The sequence below is a fragment of the Onychomys torridus genome, chromosome 19 (assembly GCF_903995425.1).
Source record: "Onychomys torridus chromosome 19, mOncTor1.1, whole genome shotgun sequence".
NCBI lineage: Eukaryota > Metazoa > Chordata > Mammalia > Rodentia > Cricetidae > Onychomys > Onychomys torridus.
In genome coordinates this window covers 17,188,819-17,201,591 of record NC_050461.1, presented here as the reverse complement: position 1 = coordinate 17,201,591, position 12,773 = coordinate 17,188,819, and the positions used below count along the sequence as shown (strand labels likewise).

The 12,773-nt window shown below is 42.8% G+C and overlaps 1 protein-coding gene across 1 annotated transcript; it reads right to left on the bottom strand.

The window, feature by feature from the left end:
- Positions 1-780: 780 nt before the first annotated feature.
- Positions 781-12,232, bottom strand: LOC118570514 (nephrocan). The gene is made up of 3 exons (XM_036169063.1): positions 12,018-12,232; positions 4,186-5,087; positions 781-1,470 (listed from the first exon to the last, which is right to left on the bottom strand). Exons 1-3 carry the CDS (start codon positions 12,204-12,206, stop codon positions 1,023-1,025), a joined length of 1,539 nt encoding a protein of 512 aa, XP_036024956.1. The 5' UTR covers positions 12,207-12,232; the 3' UTR covers positions 781-1,022.
- Positions 12,233-12,773: the final 541 nt, after the last annotated feature.

Genomic DNA, 12,773 nt, shown 5'->3' with positions numbered 1-12,773 from the left:
CAGAGAGGAGAGCCCTGGAGAAGCTAAGGATGACCCCATTGCATACTTCTGTTGAGCCCCTCATGGGGTCCTGATCCCTGGCTCCCATATTTGAACCTGAAATGACTCCTGGAATCCCCACCCACCCCACCCAAGCCACTATGGAACTTTGAAGTAGAGGAGACTAGCTAGAGGAAGGCAGGTGATTGGGTGTTAGTTAAAAGCCATATCCAGTTGGTTGGCTCTCTTCTATCTCTTTCCTTTCTGGTCACCATGAGGTGAGTGAGCAAGGCCTCCGCTACAAGCTCGTACCACACAACCATGCACTGATGCCTCAGAAACTGCGAGGAGCCTTCCCTGATGATTATCTATGTCCTAGGCATTTCATTCTCCTGCAAGGAGAACCCACTGTTCTCGCCAGCCTCCTCAGCTTTCCCGTTGATTCTGTGAATTACTGTGGATTGTTCTAGTAGGGGCTTTCACACTTGGTCATCCTGTTCTTGTGGCTTATAGTAGGAGTTTGTAGTGTAGGCCATTATCAGCAGCTTTGTACAAAAATGTCAACAATTAAAAAAAATAATAATAATAAGCCGGGCGGTGGTGGAGCACGCCTTTAATCCCAGCACTTGGGAGGCAGAGACAGGTGAATCTCTGTGAGTTCGAGACCAGCCTGGACTACAGAGTGAATTCCAGGAACAGTGCAAAGCTACACAGAGAAACCCTGTCTTGAAAAAACAAAAACAAACAAATGTCAACAATTATTTGGTAACATGAAATACTCTATTTATGGGAAGTTGATTGAATGTTAATTTTATTTGACATTATTTGCCTAGGTTGCAGACTAAGATACAAATTGTTTCAAAATGGGAAACACATCTATTGTTTCTTTTCTCCCACATTTTAACTAATCTTAACCCTTATTTCACCTTCAAAAATACAAACACCACTTACAAAGGAGGCTTGCCTATCTAAATGGCAGCACATTTCTGCTGAAGAGAGTGAACGTTAAAAATCATTCTCTAAACTGAAAACAAAGCTCATCTCTAATCTATGTCGTAATCGTCATCGTCGTCATCCACGCCGAGTCTGGTGCTGGAAGAGTCTTCCGGTTTTGATTTCTTCTTGGTCTCTTTGCTTTTCTCGTTCTGGCGTATGTGATGCTCGCACTGCCTCACGATCTTCTTGGAAGACATCCAGCTCTCCCCTTGTCGTTCTGCCGGGGCCGCACACTGGCCTCCTTTCACATCCGTGCCCTTGGCCTTCAGGACTTCCCTGGCTCGTAGGAGGCTGCATGTGCAGTTCCAGGGATTTCCATCGAGGTACAGGTGCCGGAGTCGGGGCAACCCCTCCAGCGCCTTGAGGTCCAAGGCAGAGATCTTGTTGTTCCTCAGGTTGAGAACCTGAAGCAGTTTGAGGTCCCTGAGCTCCCTCTCAGCCATGTCCTGGATGGCATTGCCCTTGAGGTCCAGCCTGGCCAGGGTCTTAGGGAGCCTGCAAAGTTAAGAAACAGCATGAGAGAGGATGCTACTACCATCAACCATCGTTCAGAACCTCCAAGACAACAGGCAGCGGCCGCCTCTCTATACAGCTTCATCTCTTCCCAAGGCAGGAAACAAGCTGTATGATTTGATGTATGAAATTATTAAATGATTTGTTTTTAAACTTTAAAACGTTCTTCTCCAAAAGATATACTAAAAGCTGTTGAGGAAATCATCAGTTGGTTCCATTTCAGAAGCCATGTAATGAAATGTAACAAGTTTAAATAATGTCATGAGTCCAGCCAGGAAATAATATGGAAAATGAATAAAGATTTATTTGCAAGTGTTTGTAGCATGTTGAATTATAACAGCAAGAAGCAATAAAATCCTAATGTCCAATATTTTAGAAAATAATGAGCTATTATGTGATTATAAAATATTATCAAAATTTTAAAATACTAATTGTTTTGTAAATTAGTAAAAATTTTAAATTTTTTTAATTTAAAAAAACTTCAGGTTGGGGATTTAGCTCAGTGGTAGAGCACTTGCCTAGCAAGCGCAAGGCCCTGGGTTTGATCCTCAGCTCAAAAAAAAAAAAGAAAAAAGAAAAGAAAAAGGAAAAAACTTCTATGGCTCAAAAATCTAGATGCTATTAAAAACTGATACATCAATAAGCTTAAAAAATTTTGTATTGCAAAAGTCATGTTCAAAGTCAAAAGACAAAAGGGGATGCCTCTGCAGTTCCATCACACATGGTAGTATCCCTAGTGCAGGAGGCATCTTAAAGAGGAGACAAGACTATTGGAAAACAACAAGGAGAGAGGACAGGAGAGAGGAAGTAGAAGCTCGCTGCTCAAATCGTCTTCTGTCTACTTTAAGTGATAATATCTCTTCGTGCGGGTGGCAGGAATCACTTTTTGATGTTTTGTACTGGGTACAGCTATCACACTACATAATAAAAAGTTCCTTTCCAGCTCAGAAGAAAAAAAAAAAATCCGTACATATTAAAGATAATTCTTCCTTTCCTGGTGGGTGCCATGGAAGCCAGAAACTGTTTTATTAATTCTAAGAAACTTGATAAAGATAGTGGGCAGGATGAGAAGGCCTTTTTTAAATGAAGTGTTGTAAAGTTTTTAAAATGTTTAAATAGAGATAATAAATAACATGCTATGTCTTAAAAGTAAATGGGGGGGGGGCAGTGAGATGACTTAGCTGGTGAAGGTGCCCCCTGCCAAGCCTGACAGCTTGGATTCAATGCCCAGGACTCACATTACAGAAGGACAGAATCAACTCTGGCTAGCTGTTCTCATCCCTCCACACAGGAGCCTTGATTTGTCCTCCACGCAAACACGTGCACACAGATGTAAATTTATGACTAGATCATGAGTAGTTATGGGGATAGCTGAGTAGTTAAGGGGATGGCTGAGTAGTTAAGGGAATGGCTGGGCAGTTAAGGGGATGGCTGAGTAGTTAAGGGGATGGCTGAGTAGTTAAGGGGATGGCTGAGTAGTTAAGGGGATGGCTGAGTAGTTAAGGGGATGGCTGGGCAGTTAAGGGGATGGGTGAGTAGTTAAGGGGATGGCTGAGTAGTTAAGGGGATGGCTGGGCAGTTAAGGGGATGGCTGAGTAGTTAAGGGGATGGCTGAGTAGTTAAGGGGATGGCTGAGTAGTTAAGGGGATGGCTGGGCAGTTAAGGGGATGGCTGAGTAGTTAAGGGGATGGCTGAGTAGTTAAGGGGATGGCTGAGTAGTTAAGGGATGGCTGAGTAGTTAAGGGATGGCTGGGCAGTTAAGGGGATGGGTGAGTAGTTAAGGGGATGGCTGAGTAGTTAAGGGGATGGCTGAGTAGTTAAGGGGATGGCTGGGCAGTTAAGGGGATGGGTGAGTAGTTAAGGGGATGGCTGAGTAGTTAAGGGGATGGGTGAGTAGTTAAGGGATGGCTGGGCAGTTAAGGGATGGCTGAGTAGTTAAGGGGATGGGTGAGTAGTTAAGGGGATGGCTGGGCAGTTAAGGAAACAGTTGAAGTGAATTGCATATGGAGGGAGGAATATTTGGAAAGGGAAACTGAAGTGTGAGTGGTGAGGAGACAGGAAGAGAAAGAAGAAAATAGAAGGAGGGCAAGGAAGAGTTAAAGAGGGGGAAAAGGTTGGGGAGGAAGAAAGGAAGGGAGAGGAGGGGCCAGAAGGAGAAGAGAAGCAGATGCATAGCCGAAAACAGAAAGGAAGACCAAGGCTGATAGATTCACCCTCTCAAACAGACTCGGCTACGCGGAGCCTGCTTAAGCCGGTGGTCATAGGGCTGAGAAGAATAGGAGCTTCCTAATAAGTAATTATAGATTATAATTTTTTCCCACATGAGTGCTACGTTGATGCTCTTCAAACTAAAAATACCTTGCCAAATATGTCCCATCCACTTCCTGGTGTCCTGGCCGGTGGCTACCCATGCCCAGTCAGCCAGTTATGCACACAGTATATGTAGAAATCAAGACACACTCTTCACAGTGTATTCATATTATATTTGTCAGTTTCCATAGCCCCTGTGTGTTCTGTTCCACCAGCAAAAGTAATTCCCTACGAGTTCGGTTTGTATGCTGGGGATTCTCTACCACTGTTGGAACGTCTGTCCCAAAGCCCTAGTTTTATTTTCTGACCGATGACTCAGGTGGACCGCTGATGTGTCCCAGTGCCTGCAGGATGTGCAATCTGCAGAAAATGACAGCATCCACTCACCTCAGAGGTATGGACAATAGCAGATTCTGCTCCAGGGCCAGGTTGGACAGCTGAGAACACCTCTGAAGGGCTCCAGCCTCGAACAAGCTGACGACGTTGTTGTCTAGAAACAGGTGTTTCAGGTCTCGGAGGTCCTGGAACTCTGGCGCTGTCACTTTCTGAATGAAGTTACTGCTACAGTCAAGCTTCTGTAACCTCGCCGGGAGCCTGGGCGGCAACATTTGAAGCCGGTTTTGGGAGACCTCAAGAGTAGTTAAGTTGGTAAGTAGCTGCACCCCATCAATGGAAGACAGGGAGTTCTCTGACAGGTAAAGATGGGACAGGTTCTCCAAGTGTCTCACATCTCGAAACCTAATGACTTTGAGCTGGTTTCTCTCCATCTTTAACGATAGCAAAGATTTGGGTAGATTTATAGGAATCTTCGTCAGAAAGTTACCGCTGAAACTGAGGAACTGCAAATTCTGCAGAGAAGTGAAGACATTCCCTGGTATAAGATGGAGTCTGTTGTTCTCCATGCTCATGTACTTGAGCTGTGGAAGGCTCAGTGGTCCAGCTATAGACTCTATGTTGTTACCGTCCACCATCAGTCTTTGCAAACTGATGAGCGAGGGGAGCGTGCTGGGAGACAGGGACGAGATCAAGTTGTTTTTAAGTTCAAGGACTTTTAATTTCTTCAGTCCTTCAAAATCTGATCCGTGTAGAGCACATATCAAGTTATCGTTTAGTTTTAACACCTCAAGGTTGGCTGGGAGAGCACTGGGGACTCGTCTCAATTTATTTTTCCAAAGTTCTAGGGTCCTTAAAGCACTCAGGGTTTTGAAGGTGTCGTTTTCTACAGACTCTGTTCCACTGGCCAGCAGGATAAAATCTTCCAGGGCCAACAGTCCAGTGAAGTTAGAGAGCTGCAAAGCAGCAGCAGCAGCAGCAGCAGCAGCAGCAGCAGCAGCAGCAGCAGTGATGATGACAGAGAGAAGGGAGAAGACAAGAAAATAGAGACATAAATTAAGATTCTGTCAAAAAAAATGCACACATTATCGTTACAACACTAGTGATATTTCAGACTTCCCTTTGAGTTTTCTTAATTATCTTTTAGAATAAAAATTAAAAACCAAGTCTAGATAATCTTTTAAGTTCTTTGGTAATTTCATACATGTTTATAATGTATTTAGATCATTTCCATCCCTACCCACCCCCAACTCTTCCTGGATTCCCCTCCACATCTGCCTCCCAACTTAGGTCTTGAGAAACCTGACTAATATAGCTCCCATCAGTATAATAGATTAAAAACACTCTTTCACACACTACTGGCACATGTATGATATTGGGCAACTCTTACTACATTTTTTTTTTCGGAGCCAGGAAATTCTTTTCAAGGCAGCAGTGCTTAAAAATTGCACAATGCTTCGTGCCCCACAGTGTTCTCTTGTTGCATTACAACAATCAGAAGTTGAACAATCTACAAACGGCTCACCAAACTGCAAAAAGTTTCTTATCCTAAAAACTAAGATTACAAGAGGAAAAATATGGAAAGCAAAAACTTGAATGTCACCGATTCTTCTGTCATTGGAATATTACTCAAAACATTTTCAGTTATGTTTAATTTAGAAAATAAGCCCAACTATTTTCTGTCCCCAATGTGTACTTCACTAATGAAAAAGATTCCCGAAGAGACAAAGGTATACACGTGTCTTCGCAGTACACATTGGCATTGAGGTATATATTGCTGTTCAGGACTTCCTCAATGATCCATCAGCTCTATTAATTTGTCCTCATCTTCACAGCAAGTGTTTTCTTGCACTTGCTCAGTATTTATGACTGCCATGCACTTTCTTAAATATTTCCCACAGCCTCCCAACAGCATTTCAAGTTTGCTATTACCAATACTAGTATTGAGATGAGAAAACTAGGCAGTAGTAAGTGAGAAGTTCAACAAGGTCTGTGGACTCCAAAGCCCACCCTTCCTCAGCCCCACCATTTTTATTGTGTTTGGCCTATAATCATGACATTTCAAAAGGAACTCCAGATCTGGACACAATTCCACACAGTTTTAGAAAAACGGGTATTTTATAAGTTATCTTGTCTGGGTCTCCCATTTCAATGGTAAATCTCAGTCCCCCTCTCCCAAAAGTAACTAGCCTGTTCCATTTGCATGCTACATTCTGAAATGACCTTTGCTAGGTGCTTATCTTTTATATAAAGTCAGGAATAGACATGGACCTTCATTTCTTGACCTGTTGGATCCCCCAAAAAAGAATCTGGTGTTGCTAAAACTTCTACTTATCCTCAATGACCACAAACCTTAATGACGCTGTGAGAGTCATCTGCATGGATCCGAATGGGTCATTCATTTTGGGACTAGACAAAGCATGTTACCAAGTTTCAATTTGCTTTCACTTCTACTTATGAAGCACAGCAAGCAGCCTAGATAATAAGGAGATGCCGCCACATGCTAACTGAATTTAGTAGCTAGCTTTTTTCTTTTATCAAGCATGGAAGTATTTTCTTATTACTTTTGTTAGAGTCAGCATGGATTAGGTTGTGGGTTTTTGTTGTTGTTGTTGTTTTGTTGTCTTTTTTGTTTTTTTGTTTTGTTTTGTTTTTGAGCTGAAGATCGAACCCAGGGCCTTGTGCTTGCTAGGCAAGCACTCTACCCCTGAGCTAAATCCCCAACCCCATGGATTAGTTTTGATGGCTGTTAACTAACATAGCCACCACTTTCTAGAAATTTTACTGTTTAATTTTTACTAAGTGTGATTATTGACTCTTCAAAGAGGACTGCCAAGGCTTAAGAAATTGCCAGACTGAAAACAAAAAAAAACCAAAAAACAAAAATACCATTTGCTAGCCAGGCGGTGGTGGTGCACGCCTTTAATCCCAGCACTTGGGGGACAGAGCCAGGCAGATCTCTGTGAGTTCGAAGCCAGCCTAGTCTACAGAGCGAGATCCAGGACAGGCACCAAAACTACACAGAGAAACCCTGTCTCGAAAAAATAGAAAGAAAGGAAGATTGAAATTGCCTGCCCAAGCATATTCTGACAGCACGTCACCAGCACAGGTTTCTTATTCAAGTGTTGTATTTTTATGACCCTTTTGGCTGTGACATATTAGGGCAGAGAACGTAGTCTCCTGGTCAGACTGTGGAAGTCACCCACTAATTCTGAATAGTGGGGGTGGGTTTGCCGAGCTGACAATGGGGAAATGAGTTTGCCAGAACGGATTTCCCCGTTCCCATGACCTCAGCAAGGATGTGCTGACAAAAGTGGAGAGAGACGAGTTTGCCCTACTGCTGACTTTGGCACGGCCCGCAGCTTATTCAGGTTTCTTAATAAGACAAAGCCAGTGAGGTGGTGTAGAGCAGGTTTGCCCCCATCGGCTTTCCCATGAGAGGCTTTGTTTCTGGTTTCAGTCCAGGACAGGCTGTGGTCCAACTGTCGGGGTGCCACACACGTTCTCCTTGCTTGGACTCTTTATAGGCCCAATAAAGGACAACACTGCCACTCCCACAGTGAGGTGGCCTCTGGCCTGTATGAAGCAACCAGCAAGGAGTTTCTAAAGAAACCTTCATTCATTTCTGATTATGAAAGAAACATTTGTTTTCTATAAATTATCTTAAAGATCTTGGGAAATGTGGAAAGACAATAAAAATAATCTGTAGTCCCACTGTTAAGTGACCCAGTTGGAAATTGATATAACTTCTCTTCCATACACACACACACACACACACACACACACTAATAATAATGATAATAATAATAATGTATGTTTGAATCATTTTAATTGACTCCAAACTATACTCACACTTGACCTCTTCCATAGAAGAGAATGTATCGCTTGGGCTTGTATAACTTGAATGACATGAGTGGGCTGATTTAGTTCTGTTACAGACATGGACACAAAGAACTGAACTGAGTCTGTGCCTCCCCAAACAAGAGCGAACTTGATGCCCTGGCAGTGTTTACATGGGACTTGGGTCACATGCTTTTCATGTCTTTCATTCAGTACAATCAAGTACTTCATGGTGGCTTGAAAGTAACTGTTAGTTACTGAGTAGCAACAGGAAAAGATGAAGAATACTAAGGAGTAAGGATAACTCCTTTCTCACACCACATGTAAAAGGTAACTGGATGGAGACTGTGGACCTAAATGTGAGAGCTAAAACTATAAATTCTCGGAGGAAATGATAGGCATAAATATTCATGACCTTGGCTGAGGTGAAGCATCTTAGATATGAGGCTGGAAGTACAAATGAAACACAGACACACAAAGAAGAAACCAGAACCATTTAACGCTAAACACATCCGTGTATTGAAAGAACACTACCAAAAACAAACAAAACACCACCACCAAAAAAAACAACAATCAGCCCACAGACTGGGAGAATAAAATCACTAGTAATATCTCTAACAAGAGACTTGTGCCTGCAATACCTGAAGAATGCTTACAACTTGATAATTAAAACACAAGTAGCCCAATTAAAAAATAAGCAAGGAATTTGCATTTATACTTCTCCCCTCCAAAACAATATATAAATGACCAACAAGCAAATAAAAAAAAAAAATGTTCAGTGTCACTAGCCACTGGGGAAGCACAAATCTGAACTGAACCCACCGAGATGGCTTCAGTCACAAAGAGAAGGAGCCACGACAGTCAGGGAGAATGTGGAATGGTTGGAAGTGTCAAATGTGCTACAGGAATACAAAATCATGTATCCACTGTGGAAGATAGTCCGACAGTTATTCAACATGCTGGAAGAGCCCCCATTTCAGGAAAAAAATTATTCCTATGTAGATACCAAAAAAAAAAAAAAAAAGGGACAATCTAGAGCCATACAAAAACTTCTGTACTGAAACGTAAGTATTCATAGCGCCATGCCTCACAATAGACAAAATGAAGAAACAATACAACGTCTGATGACTATAATGGATAATAAGCTATCATATATGTGTGTGTATATATATATATATGATATGTAATATATATATATATCATATATATATGATATATATATATATATATATATATATATATCATATATATCCAGACAGAAGGAGAAGAAGGGGAGGTGGAGATAGTGTTAGCACACACTGAGCGGGAATGAAGGAAGGTGGAATTTTGTCGTGGACCACCAGCCATCTGTTAGGACTGAGGCAGCGGCATTGACGAGGGCACCCAAAACTGTACTGGAGTTGTAGAAGATTGTGAGGCAGTGAAGGGCAAACCCAAACAAAGAAGAAAAAAGGGGGCGGGCAGCAGCTGGAGAGATGGCTCAGAGGTTAAGAGCACTGGCTGCTCTTCCAGAGGACCCAGGTTCAATTCCTAGCAACCACATGACAGCTCACAATTGTCTGTAACTCCAGTTCCAGGGGATATGACACCCTCACACAGACATACATGCAGGCAAAACACCAATGCACATAAAATTAAAAAAGAAGAAGAAGAAGAAGAAGAAGAAGAAGAAGAAGAAGAAGAAGAAGAAGAAGAAGAAAAGGGATGAACAAGACATTCATCTGGTTGGAGACCTTCTATTTGTTGTTTGTGTGATCATCTCCAGCAGCACCTACTTGTCTGTGGATAGAAGAAATAAAGGAGAATTAGCACCCTCCTTTTAGGTTGAGGCCTGCTGGAAGGGTGTTTAGATAATTAAAAGTGGGATGCAGAGAGAAGTAGCAGTGGGATGAGAGGAAGGAGGTGGGCACTAAACCGAGTATCTGGGACAACATGGGTAAATGCAGGGCTCCACGTCTCCATAGGTAGAAGAGAGGCAACTGAGTGGAGATGGTCACAGTGGTAACGGGAACTATGAGATGTGATTTTCACAGAACCAAGTGATAGAACTAAGATGGCTGAGGTAAGGTGAAATTGAGGAAATATACATCTTGAGACCAAGGAGGCATGAGACTGGGACATTAGACTAGGCATCACCTAGAGGCTAAAGACACCCAAGAAGACGCAGGACTTAGGGCAGCAGGGAAAACAAGGAGCTAGGATGAGACCAGACACGTAATGTAATGTGGGCAAAGGGAAAGGGGAGACAATTATGGGCCAAAAGCATGAACCTCAGAAAAGTGGGGGTTTTTACAGGCAAGTCCAATAAGTAAAATTCCTCTTCTACTAAGGGCAGAAGCAGAAGTTTTAGTCTTTTATTCCTTTTTTTTTCCCCCCAGAGCTAAGGACTGAACCCAGTGCCTTGTGTTTGCTAGGCAAGCGCTCTACCACTGAGCTAAATCCCCAACCCCTAGTCTTTTATTCTTAATCTCAAGCATGTGTTCACAATCCCAAACACAGTTAAACTGCATGAACAAATAACAAACCCATTAAATGCGGCTTATATTTACGTTTATAATTAAGTCATACAAAATTTGTGTTACTAATAATCTGAGGCTTTACTCAAAGTAGCTTTCTTTACATATGGGCACCCAGTTCTGTTAAGTCCAAACCAAATAGACAGAAGAGACCTTGTATTCCCTGTAGAATATGCGTTGCTCTCCCTGTGCACAAGAGAAAGATGGTGACTTGGAGCTCTTTGTCTCCTCAACGAAACAATCTGTCTTCCATCAATCTTTCCGGTGTGACCTGCCCTCCCAAGAGACCACTAAGAGAGTTAAAGTCGTAGAGGCGGCGATACTACCGTTCAATAAGCCTAAACAGGTGACAGATTGGCTCAGTCAATAACAGGATTTGATGAGTCATCAATTGACAACAGCGTGGCAGAATCATTACCAGACTCTGCTGGCAGCTGAGGCCGCAGAACAAATATTGAAGTGTCTCGCATTTACCCAGCTGTCTTGACTAAACGCGAAGACCCAGCAGGCAAGGGCGGATTTGCCCTCTGGTGCTAGGCACTGTTAGGTAGAAAGGGAGCAAACAGATGCAGAGAGTTGGACTTGTAGAGCCTGGAAAAGTTCTCGACCACATGAAAATGCAGCGGTGTCTCTATTTGGAGGGGAGCAGCTTCTCCTAATAGTTCTCGGAAAACCATTTCCTTGTGTTGGGGGTTTGGACCTCCGAGCAGCGAAAACTGAAGGGAAAGATCGGACAGCCCTAGACTTTACCATCTAGAAGAGGACCTAGCTAATGCAGCCTTCACACTTCATCAAGAGTAAAAAAACGAGGCACAGAGATTTGCTAGTAGCTTGTCTAAGATGGTCAGGCATCTAACCTGAGAGAGCCCTTGTCTCCTGATGCCTTCCAAAACACCAAAGGTCAAAAATCGATTTCTTTTAACTTAAAAAAGTCAGACAAATCTATGGTACCCTTTCCAGTGTCCTCTGGATACAGAAGCAAGAAAATTGAAGTCATAATTCAAGCCCCATCATGAGAACTGCAAGTAACTTGACAAAGTTAAGCCACATAGCCCCACCTAGGTTCTCAAAAAGACCAGGAACCCAACTGGACATGGGTTTGTAGGAGTGAATCTGGCCAGTTCATCTTGATAGTTTTGTGATGCTCTGTTTGGCTACCTGTGGCATAAAATGAAACCCTTTCCTTTGGAAGGATTTGTTCTCCATGCTAGGCAATGAACGTACTCTTTCAGAAGAGTCCATTCTTCATGAGTGCTTTGTCAAAGCATGGCTTTTCAATTGTTGGATAAAAGTTGAAATGAAATTCTGACTTTCAGGGCAGGGTGTATGTGACTAGTTCCCTAAAAAGAAATACCCAGAATCATAGAGCATCTCACTCATGTTCAGCAAGCGGCAGCAGAATGGTTTAACTTGAGAATTAGCCCTTTTTGATTAGGATGATTCAAATGTTAAAATCCCCACACTCAACCCGCACCCTCCCTGCTCCAAGAACAAAACTGTAGCAATTTCAGTGGAGATGGGTGAGGTTACCTGAAGGTGCTGGATTCTGCTGTGGCTAATGTAGAGTCTCCTGGTGGTGGGAGGAATGCCTGAAGGTACTTCCAGGAGCCTGTAGCATTGTACAAACTGCGCAGAATCGCAGCTGCATCGCCCTGGACAGTTAGTGCCCAGGCCATGGCTCAGAGAGAGGCAAAGAAGGAAGGCCCAAAGCAGACGCATCTTCCAACGCAGAAGTCTGCGGGAAGCAAGCAACTGTTGAGGTGACACCTTACTCTTTATACCGTGGCCTCTGATAACAGAATCTTATGAATGTGTACTCTGTCAGTGTTGAGACGACAGAGGGGGGAGAAAACTCCATTTGTTTCATTTGCCTGGGTTTAGCAATCATTACAAAGAGGAAGGGCGTAAACATTGATAAGCTGCCTTAATATCTCTAGGTGAACAAAACCCTATGTTATTTATGGCTTGCGAGTCTAATCTGCAAACACTCCTATTATCTGTAGTTTCCTCGTTTTGTTAAATGTGACACTAAGGAATTAGTGGGAAAAGACAAAGAGCTGGTTTATAGTGGGCCATAAAACCTTTGCATTTTCTGTGACCCTGTATTAAAACCATTTTTGCAGGACCTCAGCAAGCAGGTGTTTTCTTCTCACATTAATTATTAAGGGGAAACAGGCCGGTTCTCTACTTGTTACTGTTTCTGTGTTGTTTTATTGCTAGATGAAACAATGGGTTGCAATGAGAACTATTTAGAGCCGTAGATAAAGAGCTTGCTTTATCTAGCTC

Bases quoted from the DNA above. Each gene is read 5' to 3' on its own strand.
- LOC118570514 (XM_036169063.1), bottom strand. From the start codon at position 12,206: ATGCGTCTGCTTTGGGCCTTCCTTCTTTGCCTCTCTCTGAGCCATGGC. The intron at 5,088-12,017 runs GTAACCTCACCC...GCTGCTTTGCAG, and splicing joins GCAGAATCCAGCACCTTCAG to CTCTCTAACTTCACTGGACT. The intron at 1,471-4,185 runs GTGAGTGGATGC...TTAACTTTGCAG, and splicing joins CTATTGTCCATACCTCTGAG to GCTCCCTAAGACCCTGGCCA.